General features: G+C 45.4%; 1 protein-coding gene across 5 annotated transcripts in view; it reads right to left on the minus strand.

Moving 5' to 3' along the window:
* Positions 1 to 2,618: 2,618 nt before the first annotated feature.
* Positions 2,619 to 20,521, minus strand: part of LOC118091355 (apolipoprotein L2-like) — a 29,817-nt gene continuing 11,914 nt past the window's right edge. The window contains exons 2-5 of one of the 5 annotated variants that reach the window (XM_088676712.1): positions 12,483 to 12,558; positions 11,551 to 11,632; positions 10,099 to 10,228; positions 2,619 to 4,629 (exon numbers count right to left, since the gene is read on the minus strand). In XM_088676712.1, the coding sequence (XP_088532838.1) occupies positions 3,741 to 4,629; positions 10,099 to 10,228; positions 11,551 to 11,581 (1,050 nt within the window). In that variant the 5' untranslated portion in view covers positions 11,582 to 11,632; positions 12,483 to 12,558 and the 3' untranslated portion in view covers positions 2,619 to 3,740. The other 4 variants (XM_088676713.1, XM_060279878.2, XM_035128267.3 and 1 more) reach the window with 4 other exon arrangements.

Genomic DNA, 20,521 nt, shown 5'->3' on the forward strand with positions numbered 1-20,521 from the left:
ACGCAGTTTAATGTTGCAAAGTTTCTGTTCAGTCTTTTTCAGACGGATAGTGGCAAAATGATTGTAATTGCTTGCTTGCTTGCTGTATTTTCTATGGGAAATGCTCAAATCAGCTATCCCTGACCTTTCCCCTAACAACAACAACAACAATGTATTATTTATACCCCGCCCATCTGGCTGGGTTTCCCCAGCCACTCTGGACGGCTTCCAACAAAATATTAAAAATACAATAAAACATCAAACATTAAAAATGCCTTTTCAGATGTCTTCTAAAGGTCAGATAGTTGTTTATTTCCTTGACACCAGATGGGAAGGTGTTCAACAGGGCGGGTGCCACCACCGAGAAGGCCCTATGCCTGGTTCCCTGTAACTTTACTTCTCACAGTGAGGGAACTGCCAGGAGGCCCTTGAAGCTGGACCTCAGTGTCCAGGCTGAACAATGGGGGAGGGGGGGGAAAGACCAGACCAACTACCCTGGGCAGAGCTAGAATGTGGGATCTAAATAAACTGTCAGTAAAACCAATCACTTAAAAATGCTATAAAAACATTTCAGGAGGGAGGGACCTGGAAAGGGTTTTAACCAATCTCTCCATTTTGTTATAACTTACCCGCAGAAGTAATGGGCACTAATAAGTGACCTGCAGTGGGTGGTAATATTAAAACTCTCTGATTACTTGGCCGCTTAGATAACTCTTATGTTTGGTGGAACTTGAGCAATTCCTGTCCAGCCCTCTGAATTCTTGTTTCTCTTACTATTCTTATTGTTTTCCAGATGTTGGGAAATTGCCCATTATACTGAGGGTTGCCAACACAGTTAAAGCATCAGAAGGAAGGGCAGATCAAATGCCTGGAAAAACAGTATTTACAGCCTGCCTAAATACGGTAAAAGAAAGGACCAACCAAACTTCACAAGGCAGGAAGGAAATTCTGCCTTGTGAATTAGGAAAAAAAGGAAAAACTTATTCTGTATCCCAGCCAAATTTGTCTCTGAGGCAAGCCAGACAGTGAATGCAGTGAGCAGGCAGGCTAGAACCATGGAAGGAAGTGGTTCATCAAATATCCCAGTCCTAAGTCATTCAGACTTAAAGGTAAAGGGACCACTGACCATTAGGTCCAGTCGCAGACGACTCTGGGGTTGTGCTGCTCATCTCGCGTTATTGGCCGAGGGAGCCAGTATACAGCTTCCGGGTCATGTGGCCAGCATGACAAAGCCACTTCTGGTGAACTAGAGCAGTGCACGGAAACGCCGCTTACCTTCCCACCGGAGCGGTACCTATTTATCTACTTGCACTTCGTGCTTTCGAACTGCTAGGTTGGCAGGAGTAGGGACCGAGCAATGGAGTTGTCACGGGGATTCGAGCCACTGATCTTCTGATCGGCAAGCCCTAGGCTCAGTGGTTTAACCCACAGCGCCACCCGCATCAGACTTAGTTGGTTATTAAACCAGCCATTTGCATTGCACCTGAAAAGGAGCTCCAAATCCCAGACACTAGGGACCTCTCCTCCTGCTGCATTTTTCACCCCTTGCAACTTCCAGATGTGCCCATTGGGACTGGTAGGGCAGAAGGCTGGGAGGCTAACAGCAGGTGGCGCCAGAGTCAAGTAGTTTTCTGCACTAGGCCTGTTTCTACACATGCCCCTCTCTATCTGCCACCCAGGCAACCAAGAGGCATTGCCAGAGTTCCACGGACACATTGCAACCAGGTAAAAACACTTAAAGAAGCACATGAAGTAGGCCTGGTGTGCAGGTGTATGGGCAGAGGAGAGTCACATGGGTCAGAAAAGAGGGGCCTGGTGAGCACCATTTGGTCGCTGGGCTTGAGTTTCGCCACATCTGCCCTAGACCATTTCCAGAGGTCGCATGATATAACCTTTAAGGAGGCAGAAGCTCACCATGAGACTCCCTTGGCGGGCTTGATGTAATTTGTCTGAGTGACCTACAAGATAGTTCATTCAGCTGTTTCCACTGGGTGCGGTGTGGGCCAATTTGTTAACTAACGGGAAAGATTTTATACCCTGCCTTTCTAGCAGTGTATAAAAGCAGCAGCAACCACAATCCATAAAAGCAGTGTTACAGGATGATGAATAATACAGCAGTAAAACAATTACAGTTATAAAATGCCAGGGAAGCCCTAACTCAATAGCAATAAAAACTGCAAAAATGAATTAAATCAAACAATGGAAACACCCAGAGTAGAAATGCAAATGCAATACTTAACTAGCAGGACTAACTTCTAACCCCTCAAAACGTGGGTAAATGGGACAAACTTTTGCCTGGGACAGAAAACAAAGATGGCCCCAGGCTAAGTTTAATAACTGGGGTGTAAGTGCTTTCTCTTGAATTGCCTCCTGGCAAAATAACAGCACAGGGAAGTTATAAAATAGCCTCCTTCATGAACATGTTTTCATTAGCCAGGACTGGATATAACTAAAGACACGCCATTTCCTTAGTCTTGAAGTCTGTGCTAGTGTTTTTACTGGGAACTCGGCTGCTTTCATCGTATCTCATTCAGATTGGTCCTGTATTTAATCTGAGACACAGATTACAAACCAGATTCCAGTTTTAAGATGGAACATGATGGGGAAAGGAACAGTACATTGCATCAATAAACAGTCAGTTTTCTTACTCCCCAATAATGAATGGGTTTCATTTATTTATGAAAAAGATGCTCCTATCAAATCACACTCATACATACATGATTATTAAATAATAACTCTGAAACACTGCAGATATTAAAATATTTCAAAATATGTAAACAACACTTGGAAAAGAAATCTGAAGTTTAAAGCTGGAAAATCAAGCTGTTCCTTGAAAGACAGCCCCACCGATGGGAAACTTCTTCAGTAGGAACACATTCCTTACTCAATGTCACTTCTTTTTAAGTGTATATCTTGCAACATGCCATTGATGCAATAAAGGTAAAGGTAAAGGGACCCCTGACCATTAGGACCAGTCGTGACCAACTCTGGGGTTGCGCGCTCATCTCGCATTATTGGCAAAGCCGCTTCTGGCAAATCAGAGCAGCACATGGAAACGCTGTTTACCTTCCCGCTGTAGCGGTTCCTATTTATCTACTTGCATTTTGACGTGCTTTCGAACTGCTAATAATGCATTATTATAGGTGGGTATGGATTGGTCCATCCATCCCTCATTCCATTTTATTAGATGTTCTGTGATGCCTCCCCAACGTTACTGCATTATTGCCACCAGGGTGGTGGTGTGGAATCTTGTGTCACAATGCAGCAAAAACAGAACAAACAAGCAAAACAAACCCTGGAACATTTGCGCTATGATAAGTTATAGGATTGCAGCAGTATGGGACATGCACCAGTTGGAAATGAAGCAATATGATCGCCCCTAATTTTTGCAGGCACAAACAGTGGGATCATTTATAACTATCCCAATACCACCATGAGCACAAATCATCATGAATGCACAATAAAAACGAGTGGTTAATGTGGTCAAGACTTACCACCTCATAAGGCCCCCAGACTAGAATCTACAGCAGGGCAAACACACAACCACACACAAAACATGCTTTCATTAATTCAGACAACCATGCAGATCTATGGTAGGAAATGTTGACACATGGCAAAATGGGCATCTGTATTGGGCCAGAGTTTCTTGAAGAAATGTGGAGTAGATTGCTGCAAGTCAGAAACGATTCCACATATTTCATGACCAAATACAAACCAATAGAGAATTGTGCAGTTCACGCACATGCCGTCTGTTTCTTTGCTCACTCTGATTCGCACACAAGGCCTTTCATTTCCTCATAGAGCCTGCTAAGATGCCGAAGTTCTTCTTCCAGTTTGCTGGCTTTCTCTCTTATCTCTGCTGCTGTTTCTGCCTTGGCTCCCTCAGCCAAATGTTTAGCATCCTGAACAATGCCATAGGCATCAAAAAGGAGAAACACCCCAGTTGATGCAGCACTTAGCAGCCTGGCCCCTTTGCTCATGGCAAGGGTGGTTCCTGCAAAGACCTTTCTGACATGCTTGGCCCCCCGGATTGTACCCCGGGATCTGCTACTTGCAGCAGTGACTCGCTTTGCTAAAGCCTTCAAGCCAGGATTGGCTCGGACTTGCTTCAATGCCTTTACATTCACTCTGATTCCCTTCACAGCCATATACAGGTCAGGAACTTGACCAGCAACATTGGAAACGAGTTGTTTCATGTTTTCCCCCACAGCCCCGCTATTTGGGGGTGATCCAAAGCAGAAATCGGGGTGCATTGCCTTTCTTAGACTTTTCTCACATTCACTCATCAGCCTTTGAGCTTTTTTCCTTTCGTGTGAATTATTCACGCTCTCATATAAGCTAGCAGAAAGGCCAGTCGCTGTTGCCACTGCCCCTAAACCGATCCCAGTGGCTGTCAAGAACAAGCTCCCACCTGCTGTGATGGGGGCCAAGGTGAGTCCCAGGATGGTCAAGAGGCCAGAGGAGGCACTGGTAGAGTTAGCAGCAATGTTGGCAATAGTACACTTCTTATGGGTCTGGTCAATGTCATCGGCCATTTCCCGAAGGCATCTGATACACTTTTCAATCTCTTCTCTCTGGGTAGGGAATTCATTCAGAAATCGGGCAAAATATTCACCATCTCTTTCTTCCCAAGGCACATCTTCTTCCATTCTGTCAAAAATTAAAATAATACATTTTAAACACACACACACACACCCCTTTTTATTTGCAGAGATTAGATGATGCTGCCCATTTAATGAGCATTTATTCGGATTTGTTTGTAAGGACATTAGATTATGCACCAAAGCAAGGGTTATCCCACACTTTCCAGTGCCTTTTTCAACCACTTTCCATACCACAGAAGTCTGATCTTTTGGGGAAGTGGGTTTGTTTTGCAAGAGCTCCAAATCAGGTGGACAACTCCACACCTCACTGCACCATTTTTGTTTTTTGAATTGATTATAGAGCCAGGCAAGCCCTATCAAAATACACAGCTGAGTGTGGATGCCCCATGTTGCCAGCAAGAGTAAGGTGATGACCACTGTCAAATAAAAGGAATGTCAGAGTCACAAATCTGATGCCAATGAAAAATATCAAGCTCTGCTTCTGCTCTGCCATAGAAAAGTAGTTACAGATAATTAGCTAAATAAATGTCATTTCTGATGTTCGCTTTCTATGCGTATCCAAGTATAAATGACACATGTGCTTCATCAAGTGAAGGGGTAATTGCTGGTAGAATTAAGCTTTTCTCTCTTTTAAAACCTCAGGAACAATTGATGGTTCTTTTTCCATCTGCTGCTCTTTTGAAAAGAAAGATGCTCATTCCATAATAATTTATGAACATCCCCACACAGATTTGTGAGGCTTTGTTGATTTACTGAAGGCAAAACTGAAGTCTAGGGTCATTTCCCCCCACCCAACCACCAAGGCATGTTTGCTGGAACTTTGCAAATGTGGTTGAGATTATACAAGAAAGGCAATGTAAGAAATGGTTGTGTTTAACTTCTTTAGTAAGGTAAGCATTCATTACTCTGGAGAACAGCTGCAATCATAAAACTGCATATTGCAAGCACCTGCTGTTTTTTGTTTTTGTTTTGCCACAAAAAGCCTGATGTCTCCATAGCAAAGCTTTTCTTGCATGAAGGATAGGAATGTAATGACCTCATGGAAACATGGAGAACTCTAAAAGCTACTCGACCATTTCTTTTTTGGGAAATGCTCTTTCAGGACAGTCCTACAAAAAAATGGGGTTTTCTCCCATATGTGGGAATATAATACAATATAGACTTTTATATATTTTCTAAAGCAATAGTCTGCCCTGAGTGGCACACAAACTTGTTTGGAAAACATGGAGGCATCTGAGGAAACATTTTGGGGGGGGCAGGTAGTGTGTGTGTGTGTGTGTGTGTGTGTGTGTGTGTGGAGAGAGAGGGGGAAGGAAGGAAGGAAGGAAGGAAGGAAGGAAGGAAGGAAGGAAGGAAGGAAGGAAGGAAGGAAGGAAGGAAGGAAGGAAGGAAGGAACCTGTGTGTTACTATGTGAATTTCGAAGTATTCTAGGTGTGACCTGCAACAAAATATTTCAGTGTATCTTTCCTCTTAAAAGGAGGCCAGGGGATCCATCCAGCTCTTCCCTCCAATCAGAGCAGTTCCAATTTCTCCATCTTTACTGGGGTTTTCCCCAAACCACAGAACATTCTCAGTGTCTTCAATGGGGCTATTTGGTGGCTCTATGCAGGGGAATCAAAATGTCCCATTTTCCCGTCCTCTCTCCTTTGCAGGTATGTGTGTCTGCGTGACATTTTTCTTGTGGGTAAATATTTATTGTTACTTATTCTATTGCCATGTGCTCTGCTTTTCTCACAAGGTGGCCAAGGTGACATGTACACAACAGTAGGCTTCTGAATACCAGCTGCTGGGAACCTCAGGGGGGAGAGTGCTCCTGTGCTTGGATCCTGCTTGCAGACTTCCAATAGGTGTCCCATATGGCCACTGTGAGAACAGGACGCTGGACTATCAGACAGATGGTCCCTTGGCCTGATCCACCAGGCCATCTTAGGCCTACATACACGGTGCGCTTGCACACAATTTTATTCTCATTACAACCCTGTAAAGTATGGTAACCTGAGAGATTAATCCTGGCTCGAGGTTGTTTGTGAGCTTTGTGGCTAAGCGAGCACCTGATTCTGGATCTCTCCAGTCCTCGTGCCACAATCTAACCACGACACCACACTGGCTTTCCAATATGTATTCTGGAAGAGATCGAATGCTGGTACATGTGGCTCATTTTGAATCATTCAAATGGGGTGGCCATGTTAACTGGACTCTAGCCCAAGACAATTTTGCTGCCGTGGCAGCACGAAGAGCTTTGGATGTCCCCAGTGTTGCTATTAGGGCAGGTCTTTGGGGCAGACCTCTAAAGCCCCACTCAACAGCTTAGGCTCCAGAGGGCTTCCACATGCAGGAGGGATGGCTTCCACATTCTGAAGTAGCGTCACAGAGTTGGAAGGAACTTTGAAAGGTAGTCCACCCTCCTTCCAATGCAGGTAGAAGCCACTGTCGTCTAAAGGTCCCCCCACATAAGATCAGAATTTAAAATTACTTAATTGCGACAACTAATGTATATTTTATTTCCTCCACCACCACCCCCAGTCATTGTAGGCAGTACGTTTGTAAACATGTCTTCACGTAGGATGCTTAAAAATAACAGTAATTGCCGTTGTTATGCCTCTTTTAGACACCAGTGTTATCCTACTCAACTGTCCCTTTCTACAAAGACTGCTAAGGCAATTTGTCCCCTCTACCAACTTGTTCTGTTACTGGGAGAGATTGTGCAGGTGGATCACACTTATCAAAATATACAGCTAAGTTTGGCTGTCCCAGGGCACTTCCAAGAGTAAACAGAGTGCATTCTGGGATATTAGCAGGGAGCTTTATGCCTGGCAGAATAGTTATCATCAGCAAACTGCCACTGCTATCAGTTCAAAGGAATGTCAGCCAGAGTCACTTAGCTGACGACATTTGTGGAATATATGAAGAAATGTTTTGTTATGCTGCAGAATAGGCAGCCCGCCCCCCCAAAGCAGGCATTTTGATGCTTCTGGTCTTCCTGAAATAGTGTAAAACCCAAATAAGGATTGTTGTAACTTAATTTTTTTTTTTAATGCCACACTTCTTCTGAGTTATTCCACCTCCTTGCTCTGCACGTATTTGTGTAAGCACTTGGTTCTTAAGAGATTAATTGAGCTGAAATTAATCCTATAATCCTCTCTAAAGTGGGGATAGGAAAGTGGTTCAAGACCCAAATAGGAAGAAGCCATCAGAAGGTAAAGAACATGAACCTAAAAGTAGCTTGCTAGGCCCTGGATACCACGGAGAATTAAATGCCACTCTCCAAAGCTCAGCTGGGAAGCTTTTTGTTGAGGTTCCTTTTGAGTTAATTTGGACCAAACTGAAAGAAGTGGGGAATTAACTGAATGAATGTAGGAGGCCAGGATTCCACAACAAAATGAGTCACATGCACAGAAACATCCCATATAGACCAAAGCGCAATAATGACCAAGGCTGAGCAAGCTGCTTCAGATAAGATCCTCAAATAGGTTTCATCTAGATGGACTTTGAGCCTCTGAGCCAAATCTGCCAAACAGCCCTTCACTGGATTCTTCTAGGATGTCCTGCCAATGGCTGCATTCTAGCACCTTATCTAGCATCCTTGTCCTGCCACTGCTGCAGCCATTTCCCCTTGCTGCCCTCATTTCGAATTCATTGCACCATGGATGAGGAACACGGGGCCCTCCAGTTGGTTCAGCTCCAGCTCCCATCTGCCAGCATGGCCAACAATTAAGGATGACAAGTGCTGTAGTCTGATGGTGTCTGGAGGGCCCCAGGTCTCCCATCCCTGCCCTAGTCCTTGGAGAAGAAGCATGTGCACAAATGTGCCAGATCATATGGCAGTATCCACCTCCATCATTCTGCCCGGACACTGAGGTCCAGCACCGAGGGCCTTCTGGCGGTTCCCTCATTGCGAGATGCCAAGTTGCAGGGAACTAGGCAGAGGGCCTTCTCGGTGGTGGCGCCTGCCCTGTGAAACACCCCTCCCAACAGATGTCAAAGAGGAAAACAACTACCAGACTTTTAGAAGACATCTGAAGGCAGCCCTGTTCAGGGAGGCTTTTAATGTTTAATAGATTATTGTGTTTTATTTTTCTGTTGGAAGCCGCCCAGATGGGCGGGGTATAAATAATATATTTATTATTATTATTATTATTATTATTATTATTATTATTATTATTATTACAGTTAGCAAGAGACTCCAGCACAGGAGCAATATACACAATGAACAAGGAACTTGCATCTTTATCAGACAGAGGACTGCCATCCAACAGCTGTTCTGATAGATGACTGTGAAATAGGACACACAGTCACCCTATAAAGTGGAAGGTGGAGATGTTTGCCTCCATTTCATGCTATTTTCTAAAAGTGTCTCCCTACCCCAGAGCAGTTGCTGACCAGGTCTGTAAAGCAGACGTTTTTATTACTCTGATTGTTTGCTGCCTAATGACGTTAACAGTTTCTTTTCACTTTATGACTGGGGAGTAGCCATGTGGTGTTATCTGCTTGTGTAGTTAAATCTGTTAAATGCTTTTTCAAGGAAAAACGCCCCTGTTAAATGCTTTTGCAATCATGGCCGGTGATTAACACACCAAACAATGCTGAGAATGGCAAGCATATATGCTATTGATGGTTACAGGTAGGTAGCCATGTTGGTCTGACGTAGTCAAATAAAAAATCCTTCCAGTAGCACCTTAGAGACCAACTAAGTTTGTCATAGGTATGAGCTTTCGTGTGCATGCACACTTCTTCAGATTGTTTGTTGTTGTTTAGTCGTGTGCGACTCTTCGTGACCCCATGGACCATAGCATGCCAGGCACTCCTGTCTTGCACTGCCTCCTGCAGTTTGGTCAAACTCATGTTCGTAGCTTTGAGAACACTGTCCAACCATCTCGTCCTCTGTCGTCCCCTTCTCCTAGTGCCCTCAATCTTTCCCAACATCAGGGTCTTTTCCAAGGATTCTTCTCTTCTCATGAGGTGGCCAAAGTATTGGAGCCTCAGCTTCAGGATCTGTCCTTCCAGTGAGCACTCAGGGCTGATTTCCTTCAGAATGGATAGGTTTGATCTTCTTGCAGTCCATGGGACTCTCAAGAGCACCGTAATTCAAAAGCATCAATTCTTCGGCGATCAGCCTTCTTTATGGTTCAGCTCTCACTTCCATACATCACTACTGGGAAAACCATAGCTTTAACTATATGGACCTTTGTAGGGAAGATGATGTCTCTGCTTTTTAAGATTCTGTCTAGGTTTGTCATTGCTTTTCTCCCAAGAAGCAGGCGTCTTTTAATTTCGTGACTGCTGTCACCATCTTCTTCAGATACACCACTCCTATCAGCCAATCACCCATTCCCACCACCCTTCTGAGTAGTACCCCTCCCCACCCTCTGACTATACATAGGGCCTGGTGACTTCTGTTTCAGTGTATCTGAAGAAGTGTGCATGCACACGAAAGCTCATACCTATGACAAACCTAGTTGGTCTCTAAGGTGCTACTGGAAGGATTTTTTTTATTTTATGCTATTGATGGGTTACCTCTCAAGTTTGGTCACATTCTCCATGCAGTCTTCATCTTCATCAAGGAGACATTGCTGCTCTTCATAATCTAGTCTGTCCGGCCAAAGTTCTGAGATTCCCTTGGTGTGGTTGTTGCACTCAGCATCTTCTAAATGAGGACGAAAAAGAAAAAGAAAGGAAAAAAAGCAAAGCCCTCGTTATGCAGAAGGTCATCACAACCACATTGTGACTTACAAAGTCTAGGACGAACTACACAATAAAAATAAACCACAGAACGAAAGGGCTCTGCAAAAACAACAACAACAAAGAAAAATCAGCAGAAAACATAGTGGCTGAAACCATTCCAAATCCACATGAAGGGGAAGTTTGGTGCAAAGACTGAAGCCCCCAATAGTTTTTAACTAAAAGGTGTGGGAGAACAGCAAGGCCTTCCCCTGAGAGATGGTAGTACTAGCCAGCTGCAATTAGAGATGGGGGATAACTATGATTCAGTTTGCATTTAAAGGCAAACGTACCTAATTCACTCTTCCAGAAACAATATGGGAATCAAAACACAGCCATCCTACAAAATTTGCATTTCTCTGAATTTTGCGATGCCATTCTCCAACCAAACAATGCTTACAAACATGCATATATTGGGAGAAAGTCAGCATGGAAGTTAATGTATTAGTGGAAAAAAACACAATAAAATTATTTACATTGGGGAAAATTGCTTGTAATCATCCTCATCCTCATATCTGTACCTTGCCCATCTGACTGGGCTGACCCAGGCACTCTGGGTGGGTGGCTTCCCACAGATATAAAAACATAATGTGTACATTAGTCACAACTACATACAAAAATATGTTTATTAGGAGAAATTCACAATAAAACCCTGGTGAATTTTCATGAAGATTTTTTTTAAAAGAAAAGAATCACATATTGCTGCAGAAATGAGGAGACTGGAAAATGGAGGGAATGAGAGAATCGAAACTGACAGGCCCCTTCATTCTGTAGCTGCAATTCTGATCAGGAGAACGCCACACTGCAACAATTCATTGCAGTGCCCACTTGTGCTACTAATAACTGACACTTCCTCATGCTCTCTGCACAAATGGCTTGTTTGCAACAGAGGAAAATGTTAGTGAAACCCTGCTGCCTTTGACATGAGTCAAACAGGATCAGGGTGACAGGGTGAGGCGACTCAATCTCTCTGGCCCCAGAAGGTTGTGAACATTCACACCCTCCAAGTCTAGGCTAAGAAAATAATAAGAACCCCAGCAGAAAGACAAACATAGAAAGCTACTATACACCATGTCAGTCTATTTGCCTGTCCTGCCCAGTATTACCTGCTCTGACTGACAGCAGAGAGAGCTCTTTGCCGTCACTTGATCCTTTTAAGAAAATGCCAGGGATTGAATTTGAGCCCTTCTGAATGCAAAGTATCTGCTCTACCACCCCGAGCTAAACTCCCCCCCCCAAGAGACCTACCTTCATAAATCCGGCATCCGCCAGAGGCCATTCTTGTAGGAATCTTGTGGCGAAAACCTCTTGGCTTTGGTATATTTCAAGCCTGGGAAGGAAAAAAAGAGTGCAGAAAGTGACAACGAAGGCTGACCATGTCGAAATCTCGGCAATAGCAGAATTGCCATTGTTACAGTTCCAACCATTTTTAAATGTAATTGAATTACTGAATTCAGTTTTAGCCTGGTCTCTGCATTCCTTGCAAACATCTGAACCTGGAGATTCCTCACACTCAAGCTGTATCTGTGAGATGTAGGAACACAAGAGAAGTCCTGCTGGATCAGGCCAGGAGCCCATCCAGTCCAACATCCTGGTCTCACAGTGGCCAACGGGATGCTTGTGGGAAGCCCTCCAGCAGGATCTGAGCACAAGTGCCCTCGCTCGCCACCTTGTGGCTCCCAGCAGCTGCTATTCAGAGGTATACTGCCTCCAATAGTGGAGGGAGAGCAGACAAACTGGGGAAAAAATAGGTTTTAACTATGATGGTGGTGCATAGGCATCCTAAGATGAATAAGTCCTAAGGTTATGGAGGAACTAGATGGGAGGCTTAAGACTAGGGATGGAGCAGGAATTTGATCCAGTTTCCATAAAGGTATTCGCATTTTCTGAAACAATATGCAAACCAAAACACAGCTATCTGAAATCGGCCCTTATCCAAATGCTGCAATGCACTTCTCCAGCTGAGCAATGGACTTACTTCTGTGTAGACCTGGTTAGGACCCCTGTCTTCTGTAGCTTTTCTCCCCATGCAAAACCTTCCGAGCCCCCGATCATTCTGGTTCCCCTTTTCCGTACCAATTGTCCGTTGGACGATATCAAGGCAAACACCAGACCTGTTTGCTGTTAGTTAGGTTGGCAAGATCAACAGAACAGAACCCAGACAACACTCTTGGGCTTACCTTTCTGATTTGCCTGGGTGACTTCTGCTAAACTGATGTGCAGAGCGGTCTAGCAGTAGCTGGAGGAGGTGTGTTCCTGGTTAATAAGTAGATGAGAATACTGACATTTGCAGTTTGCGCAAACAGCAGACAACAGAGGCCTGTCAGGCATAGGAGGGTGCAGTAGGTTTGAAAACTACAACTAGGTTGCCAGTACCAGCCTCTTTAATTCCAGTAGGGTCATATCTGTCATTCTTTCACTCCTGAGTTTAGTTCTCCACATTTTCACACCAGTTTATTATTTATTTTTAAAATAGCCTTATGAAAGTTCAACAGCATTTAGTGTGAGTTTCTCCTAGTACACACATTTTTGCATGTGATTTCCCCTAATATATACACATTGCACAAAACAATTTCCCTGGTATAATGGATATTTGTATGTATCTTCACTAATACATGCATACTTTTTAGTTATATGTATTGTTGTACATGTTACTTGGCTAGAGAACTGCATTGCAAAATTCACCTAAGTTCAAATATTTGAAAGGGTTTCAGTTCACATAGTATTTCCGAAAATGCAAATCAGGTAAGTTTAAAATCAGGCAAGTTCACCTTTAAATATGAACGGAATTAAATTTCTCCCCCATCCCTAAATAACAATCCTTCAGTAAAAGGGGGAGGTAGCTACCAGCCTGCACATATACTGTAGCTGTTCTTGTGACTACCAGCAAATAGAGGCAGTGTGGTGTAGTGGTTAGAGTGTCATTCGAGAAATGTGGAGACCCAGATTAAAAACCCCACTCATCCATGAAGTTTACTGATGATCTTGGGACAGACACCAGCCCTCAGCCCAATCCATCTCACGGGATGTTGTAGGATAATATGGAAAGGGCAGAGTCATGTATGCCCCAGTGAGGGTGGTTTTTACTGGGATCGCAACCCAAGGGTGAGGAGGGTTAATACCCCCCCCCTTCCAAGATGATAAAGACAGGCCCCCTGGGCAGCAATGAGGCTTGGAAAAATACACTTCAGTTGACACCAATGGGAACTCTCCTCCACAAAGCTAAATAGGGTTGCCAGACTCAATAGAGGACAGGACTTCTGTGCCTTTAATTGCCCTGCTCTCTTTTGAGTCTGGAAACCTTAAAGAGAAACCAGCAGACCCTTTGCTTGGAAATTAAACAAAGGGTCTGCTGGTTTCTCTTTAAGGTTTCCAGACTCAGAAGAGAGCAGGGCAATTAAAGGCACAGAAGTCCTGTCCTCTATGGAGTCTGGGAACCCTAAAGCTAAATGCAACACAGGGAGGGGTGGAGACACAATGTTATAAAGATCACAAATGGGGAGCAAAGGGTTCAGGCTCCCTTGTGCATTTTATACCTGTGGGCATGGGCGTACCCAGGGGGGGCAGCTGCCCCCAGAAGCTATATATAAAAAAAGACAGCTTGCGGCACGCACCTTTTGTCCTTCTCGGTCAGGTACATGATCTTGCCGCAGCGGGCACAGCGTAAGACCCCAGCGGAAGGCAGACAGACCCCAGCAGACAGACCCCAGCAGAAGGCAGCGGTGGGAGTTTCCCCCGGCTGCCTGGAAAAGGCTGGAAAGCTGCATCTGTGGCAAGGCTTGTAACGCTGCAGAAGTGAGCGGGAGGAGGAAGAGGAAGAGGGCGTGAGGGAAAGAGAGAGAATGCGTGCACACAGCAGCCTACCACCGGCCTGCACTGTTTTTTTCCAGGGTAAAAAGAGCAGAGGCCGGCGGGGAGGAGTTGCAGGGAACCGCGTGACCGCCCCCTCCCCTCCGGGGGGCGTGGACATTGTCCATGCCTCCTGGGAGGATCCCGGCTACGTCATCGCCAGCCAGCCAATCAGGTGGCTGGGGTGGGGGCGTGGCTTGCCTGCCCCCCTAGTTTTGATCCTGGGTACGCCCATGCTTGTGGGGGTTGGTCCTGCAACTATAGTCAAACAGGCAAGGAAACAGACATACTGGTTGAATGCTGTGCATTTAGTGCAAGGGTAGCCAATGTGATTATTGAACCCCAATCCTATCAGCCCCAGCCAGCATTGCCAATGAACTGGGCGTTGTGGGAGTTGTAGTCCTGAAACAGGCAGAAGAGGGTTCCATGTTGGCTACCTCTGATTTAGCACAACATGAAGTTTGTGCTAGGTTGCAGGATGGAAGGATTCCCACGGAGAGAGAGTTGCTCGTTTAAGCAACCTGCAGGGAGAAATAATCTCCTTATGGATGTTTCTGTTTAAACCTTGAGCACAAAAACTGCAGCAAGAGTCAAGAAGATAATTCCAAGATGATGTGTGCAAGGGTGTGCAAGGATTGCGCATGAGTACGTGGGAGAGCCCCATTCAAAAGAAAAAAGGAGAAAAAAATGATGACATACCCAGAACGAAAAGAATCTGGTTCAGCCAAGTTATCACTGGTGTGCTAATTTTTCTTACAGAGCAAATTGCCAGACTTGTAATTACAGTACAGTAAATGTGTATGTCATGACTCTGTGAGTAATTTCCATACGTGAGTGGGAACGATGAGAAATACAATAAGCTGCTTATATAATACACCTTTCCTTCCAAAACGTATTCTGGCTGATCAGACAAGTGCTTAGGCTGTATGCAGCATGAATCCAGCCACACTGTATCCCCACCAAAAATACTTGGGAGAGATCCTGCAGGCCTCTTAGTAATGGGTAAAATGTCTAGAAATGAAAGGGAGTCCAATAGAAAGTGTTGTGAATGTATGGAGGCAAAAGCTGAAGCAGTTTCAGTTGTGCTTATCTGTAGCCCCACTCAAGCTAGAATATGGCACTGTAAAGGTCTGGGGCATGAAGGGCCAAGCCAAGGGAAATAAACATTGGCTTTAGGATATGGTGGGTGTGGGGTACACACCTGTTTTCTGTCAAGGACTGCATTGGGGTACTGGTAGTAATATATTGATAGACCTTGCAGCTTGGGTGAATTGGAATAATCACTTATGGTTTATGGAGTTCAAAGGCTTTATTCGTGCAGGAACTATTTACAGGATGAGTGGAGAGAGAAAAGAGCAGGCATCTAGTCTGGCGAGAACAGCAAACAAAATGGCTCAACTTTTTAGAGGTGGAGTTAACTTATGCATAGTTAACTTAAAGACATGTGCTGGCTAGATTGCTACACACCAGGACTTCCGGTCCTGCCTGCCTTAATGGAGGCAGCCCCCACAACAGCAGGGGATCATCGGCGAACGAAAAACAAGGATGACAGAGGGTAAATCATCACTGCAAATTCCCCCCAGGGATGGGGGTAATGGGCTTCGCTCACAGTTTGTCTTGGTATCTGGCTCTCGCTCCAGCATGGAATGGAATGTGGGAGGCAGGGAGGTGCAGAGTGCGAAAGCACTTCACCTGGCAAAACCCCTCCTACACCACCATTAAGAAGCAGATGTTCTCCATTTAATTGGATCTTTAATTGGATCTTTAAAGTACTGGTGCATGTTGGAAAAGGGTTGTAATAACATACTGCAGAATATACCAGCTACATGGATAAAAGGTTTGAATAGAGATAAGGTTTTCTTCAGCATGAGAGTTGGTTGGGGAGAGAGAAGCCCATGGTTTGTTTATTCTAAGCTTCTTTTATTTTTTTATGATTTGGCAACCCCCTCCGGAATATAAGATAAGATATTTACAAGTGAGGATGGAATGTTGGAGTGATATTCATATTAACGAGCAAAAATGGAAACTGTGTGTGATCTGAAATGAAGAAAGGGGGGGAGCTCAAGTATGACTGTGTTGGAAAGACAGAGTAATTCCCCTCAACTCCTTTTGAAAACAACAGACAAGAAAAAAGAGACTGAGATTTTTGTGTGTTACTGGCAGAATGTAATCTAAGATAAAGTTTAATTGGGACATAAATCTCTTGCTGGAAGGAAAAGAATTAGGGGGCTGTGATAAGAACGCTGCAGAGATTCTGGGAGTTGAAAAGGAGTGTTAAAACGTCAGTGCATTTGAAAACTGCCCACCTTTTCCTAGGCTGAGGGGAAAATGGCAAAGATCTGTGACATGTTTTATTAGTGAGACAGAATGGTTTCTAGCAGACTGTTGCCTATTCTGAGACATTGAAGCAAGGGACGGAGAGATAAGACCGCTGAGATACTTCGAGATTCAGTTCTGCCCCAAGCCACGATGGGAGAAAACAACAGCTGAGAAGTGAAGGAGACAACACCATATATGGACAGAAGGAATCTCCATGGACATAACAGTTTTCACACGCAGGGCAGAATAAAGATAATAGTTTGAGTTCCTCACTTGAAACTTTAGAAATTTATATATTGTAACATCATGAATGGAAACCATTAGTTATGTAGCTGCTGACTAAGGGGTTATTATTATAACTGAAATGTAACTGACATTAATTACCGTAAGATTATGGAACGCAGTGATATACGACTGGAAATGCAGCCAAACCACCATGTGGGGAGCCACTTTAACTAAAATGTATTAATTGGAAGTTGATTGGCATTTTGATAATTGCATAATTTGGGAATTAATTATAATTTAGTCATTATTGGAGGTATATTGGAAAACTAATTTTAAAATATATATAAAAAAGATTACTACACAGACAGTGCCCTCATGTGTTTAAACTAACACATGCATTAACTTGAAGTTCAGGAGAAGGAAATGCATTTGCTTTCTTCCAGCATCTATCAAGGGCTGAATGCTAGAAGCAGACAGGGCCAAAGGTGGCAGGTCTAGAACCACAAGTGGGCATGGCCTCTCTCCCCCCCTTCCTGCCACCCCTTCTCAGTCTCTCTGTCACACCTTTCCTCCCCCTCCCCCTTGCTAGGGGAGGGATATCTTTTACCAGAGGCCTGAAATGATCAATTGCAGATGGTTATTCCACCCTCTTCTTTCCATTCCGCCATACATTTTGCATCCCTTCCCAATTTCCCCACTTCCCTTCTCCCCATAGCTGCCAAGTCTCCCATTTTTCGCGGGAAAGCCCCGTATTTTGTTACCATTTCCTGCTGTTATCCCGAATTGATTATATCCCGTAAATATCCCGTAAAGCTCCTGCTGGCGGCCATGTCCCGGCTCCCGGCTGTCTGCACATGTCTGGACATGCGCAGAAGCGATTTCTGGTGCCCAGATATGCAGACACGGGCAGCCCGGCACCGGAAGTCGCTTCTACACATGTCTGGACATGCGTAGAAGCGACTTCTGGTGCTGCACTGCGCATGTCTGGGCACCGGATATCGGGCGCCGCCGGCACCGGAAGTTGCTTCTACGCATGTCTGGACAAGCGTAGAAGCGACTTCTGGTGCCGCACCGCCACTGATCCCGGATTTTTCAATTCGGGAGTTGGAGGGTATGCTTCTCCCACCCCTCCAGGCTTCCATGTCCCCCTCACACTGTATAAAATGAGTCTGAAGGTTGCATAAAACCAGGCCAGAAGCAGGTTGTCCAGTCCTGCCTTAGGAGAAGGCCAACTGATGCCACAGTCATGAAACGTGGCTCCATGCCCCCTTTGGCTGCAGGGGGTAAGTCCTGGGAGTGGGGGGGGCGGTTCTCTTCCTCTCAGGCCAGCAGAGAAGCAGAGCGAGCTGCAAAAAAGAGGAGGGACAGATTGATCTGTCCCTCCTCCAGGAGCCTGTTGTGTTTCTGTTATGGCTGGAGAGGAAGAGAAGCCCCTCCCTTCACAAATCAGCACAGAAACCGAGTGAGCTGCCAGGGGAGGGACAGAGAAATCAGCCTTTGCTCTGGTAGCCCCGCTGTGTTTCCATGCTGGTTGCAGTGTGAGGGGCATTTTATTTCCTTTGCAGCCAGCATGGAAGCTGCCAGAGGGAGGGCAGAGCAATCTGTGCCTCCTCCAGTAGCTTGCTGTGTTTTTAAGCTGGGGAGCACCACACAGTGCTCAGGTTTGTGTGTGTGTGTGTGTGTGTGCGCGCGCACGTGTGCACACACACACACACACACACTTCTCCCCCCCCCAACCATAGCTGCCAAGTTATCCCTTTTTTACAGGGATTTTCCCTTATGCTGAATAGGCTTCCTCGCGAGAAAAGGGAAAACTTGGCAGCTATGCCCCCAACCAATGCAAGAGAAATGAAAGGGATATAAAAGAGGCACAGATGCTTCTTAGTAGCAGTTGCTGGGAACCACAGGAGGGGGAAGAGGGCTCTCGTGCTCGGATCCTGCTTGAGGGCTTCACACAGGCATCTGGTTGGCTACTGTGAGACCAGGATGCTGGACCAGAAGGGCCACTGGCCTCATCCAGCAGGCTCTTCTCATGTTCTGATAAAGAACACGTGGAAGGATCAAAAGATCTGGAGAGTTGGTCTGGGCTTGTGGGAGGAGGTGTGTGCAAAGGTACTGGAAGGGGAGCATTTTAACCCTGAATGATTGGCTTCAGATTGTGGGATGAGAGGGAGAGAAAATGTCAGTGGGTGGGGGGGTGGAGAGGGAGGGGGAAAAAAAGAGCGATGAGGGGGGGAGGTTGGTAGAAGTAGAAAGCAAGAAGGCTTGTGGTTCTTCAATAGATTACCTAGACGCAGTATGGTTACAAGAATTTATGCTGGGCATAATGGACTACTAAAAATAGCTGCCATTTTCCTGCCATTCCTCCCAGGTAGAATTTTTAGGAGGCTTTTCACATTTAAGCTTCTCTATTGCATACAAATCTGAGTCGAAGGTCTGTGCTACCCAGTCTCATTTGACATGTGCACATTTGCTCAGGGATAATTAATGTTAACGCTAATAGCAATTCGCATCTTGTTAATCAGATGTTAATTAGCCCACCTGCTACCTTCCCTCACCGACTTTCCATGAATCTGGATAGTTACTCTGCACTTTAGATCCTCCTGGTTCATAGAAGCGGATATAGAACGACTGTTTTGCTTCCAGTGTCCTATTCTAGCTCTGCAGCCTTTCTTCACACCACGGGGTGCAGCCATAAACATTCTTTTTGCATAGATCACTGCCGTCATAAATTATTCTAGGCTGAATTTTGCAATGGACGAAAATGAGTCTGCACTTGCTGCAATTCTCCCTCAGGGCCACCAGGTGGCAGTAGATCATGTACAACAGACGCAAGACTGGGATTAGCCACAATAAAACAATAGCCTGAGGATATGGAGCTTCAAGACAGTTTTAGGGTACTCCTAAAGTAGCAACGGGGAACATGTGGCACTCCAGACTCCAGTTCCCAATGCCCCTGACCATGGATCATGGGCTAGAGTTGATGGTGGTTGCAGTCCAACAAAATGCGGAGAGCACATGTTCATACCTGCCAAGTCTCCCACTGAAAAATGCGGGATCAGCAGCGGTGCGGCACCGGAAGTTGCGTAGAAGCAACTTTCAGGGCCGTTCTGCCCACGTGTGGGCACCAGAAATAGGGCACAGCGGCCCTGGAAGTCGCTTCTATGCATGCCCGGTGGCCATCTTGGTGGTGGCCGCATGGCAGCAGCCATGACGGCTGCTGCCATGCGGCCACAACCAAGATGGCCACCGGGCATGCATAGAAGCGACTCCCGGTGCCGCTCTGCCCTATTTCCGGTGCCCACACATGGGCAGAGCAGCACCCAAAATGGAGGCTCCCTGGCAGGTAGGAAATCGGGGGGATTTCCAGGATTTTTCTCCATTTCGGAGAACAGCGGGAAACGGATTAAAATCAGGGGGTTTCCCGCGAAAAACGGGATACTTGGCAGCTAAGCATGTTTCTCATCCCTAATCTAATAATTTCTACTGCAATTTCACGGGTAATCTAGATCTAAATCAGTAGACCTAAAGTAGATCTAGGTCAGACCAAATCTGGAACAAAAATCCAAAGAAAACATAACTTTCCACCAGTATTTATTCCTGACCCTGATGTTTGGTTATTCCCCGCCCCGCATGGGTCACAAAATGTAATCAAGGACCCTGTGTTGGGTCTAACATAATATTCCCCTTCTGGATGTTGTTGGGCTCCAACTCCCATCAGCCCCAAGCAGTGTGGCCAATGATCAGGGTGTGTGGGTGTGTTTTATTGGAGCTTATGTCCCCCTCAGGGCTATTGCCCTCACGTCTTGCTTGTGGACTTCCCATG

The sequence above is a fragment of the Zootoca vivipara genome, chromosome 9 (genome assembly GCF_965207765.1).
Source record: "Zootoca vivipara chromosome 9, rZooViv2.hap1.1, whole genome shotgun sequence".
Classification (NCBI taxonomy): domain Eukaryota; kingdom Metazoa; phylum Chordata; class Lepidosauria; order Squamata; family Lacertidae; genus Zootoca; species Zootoca vivipara.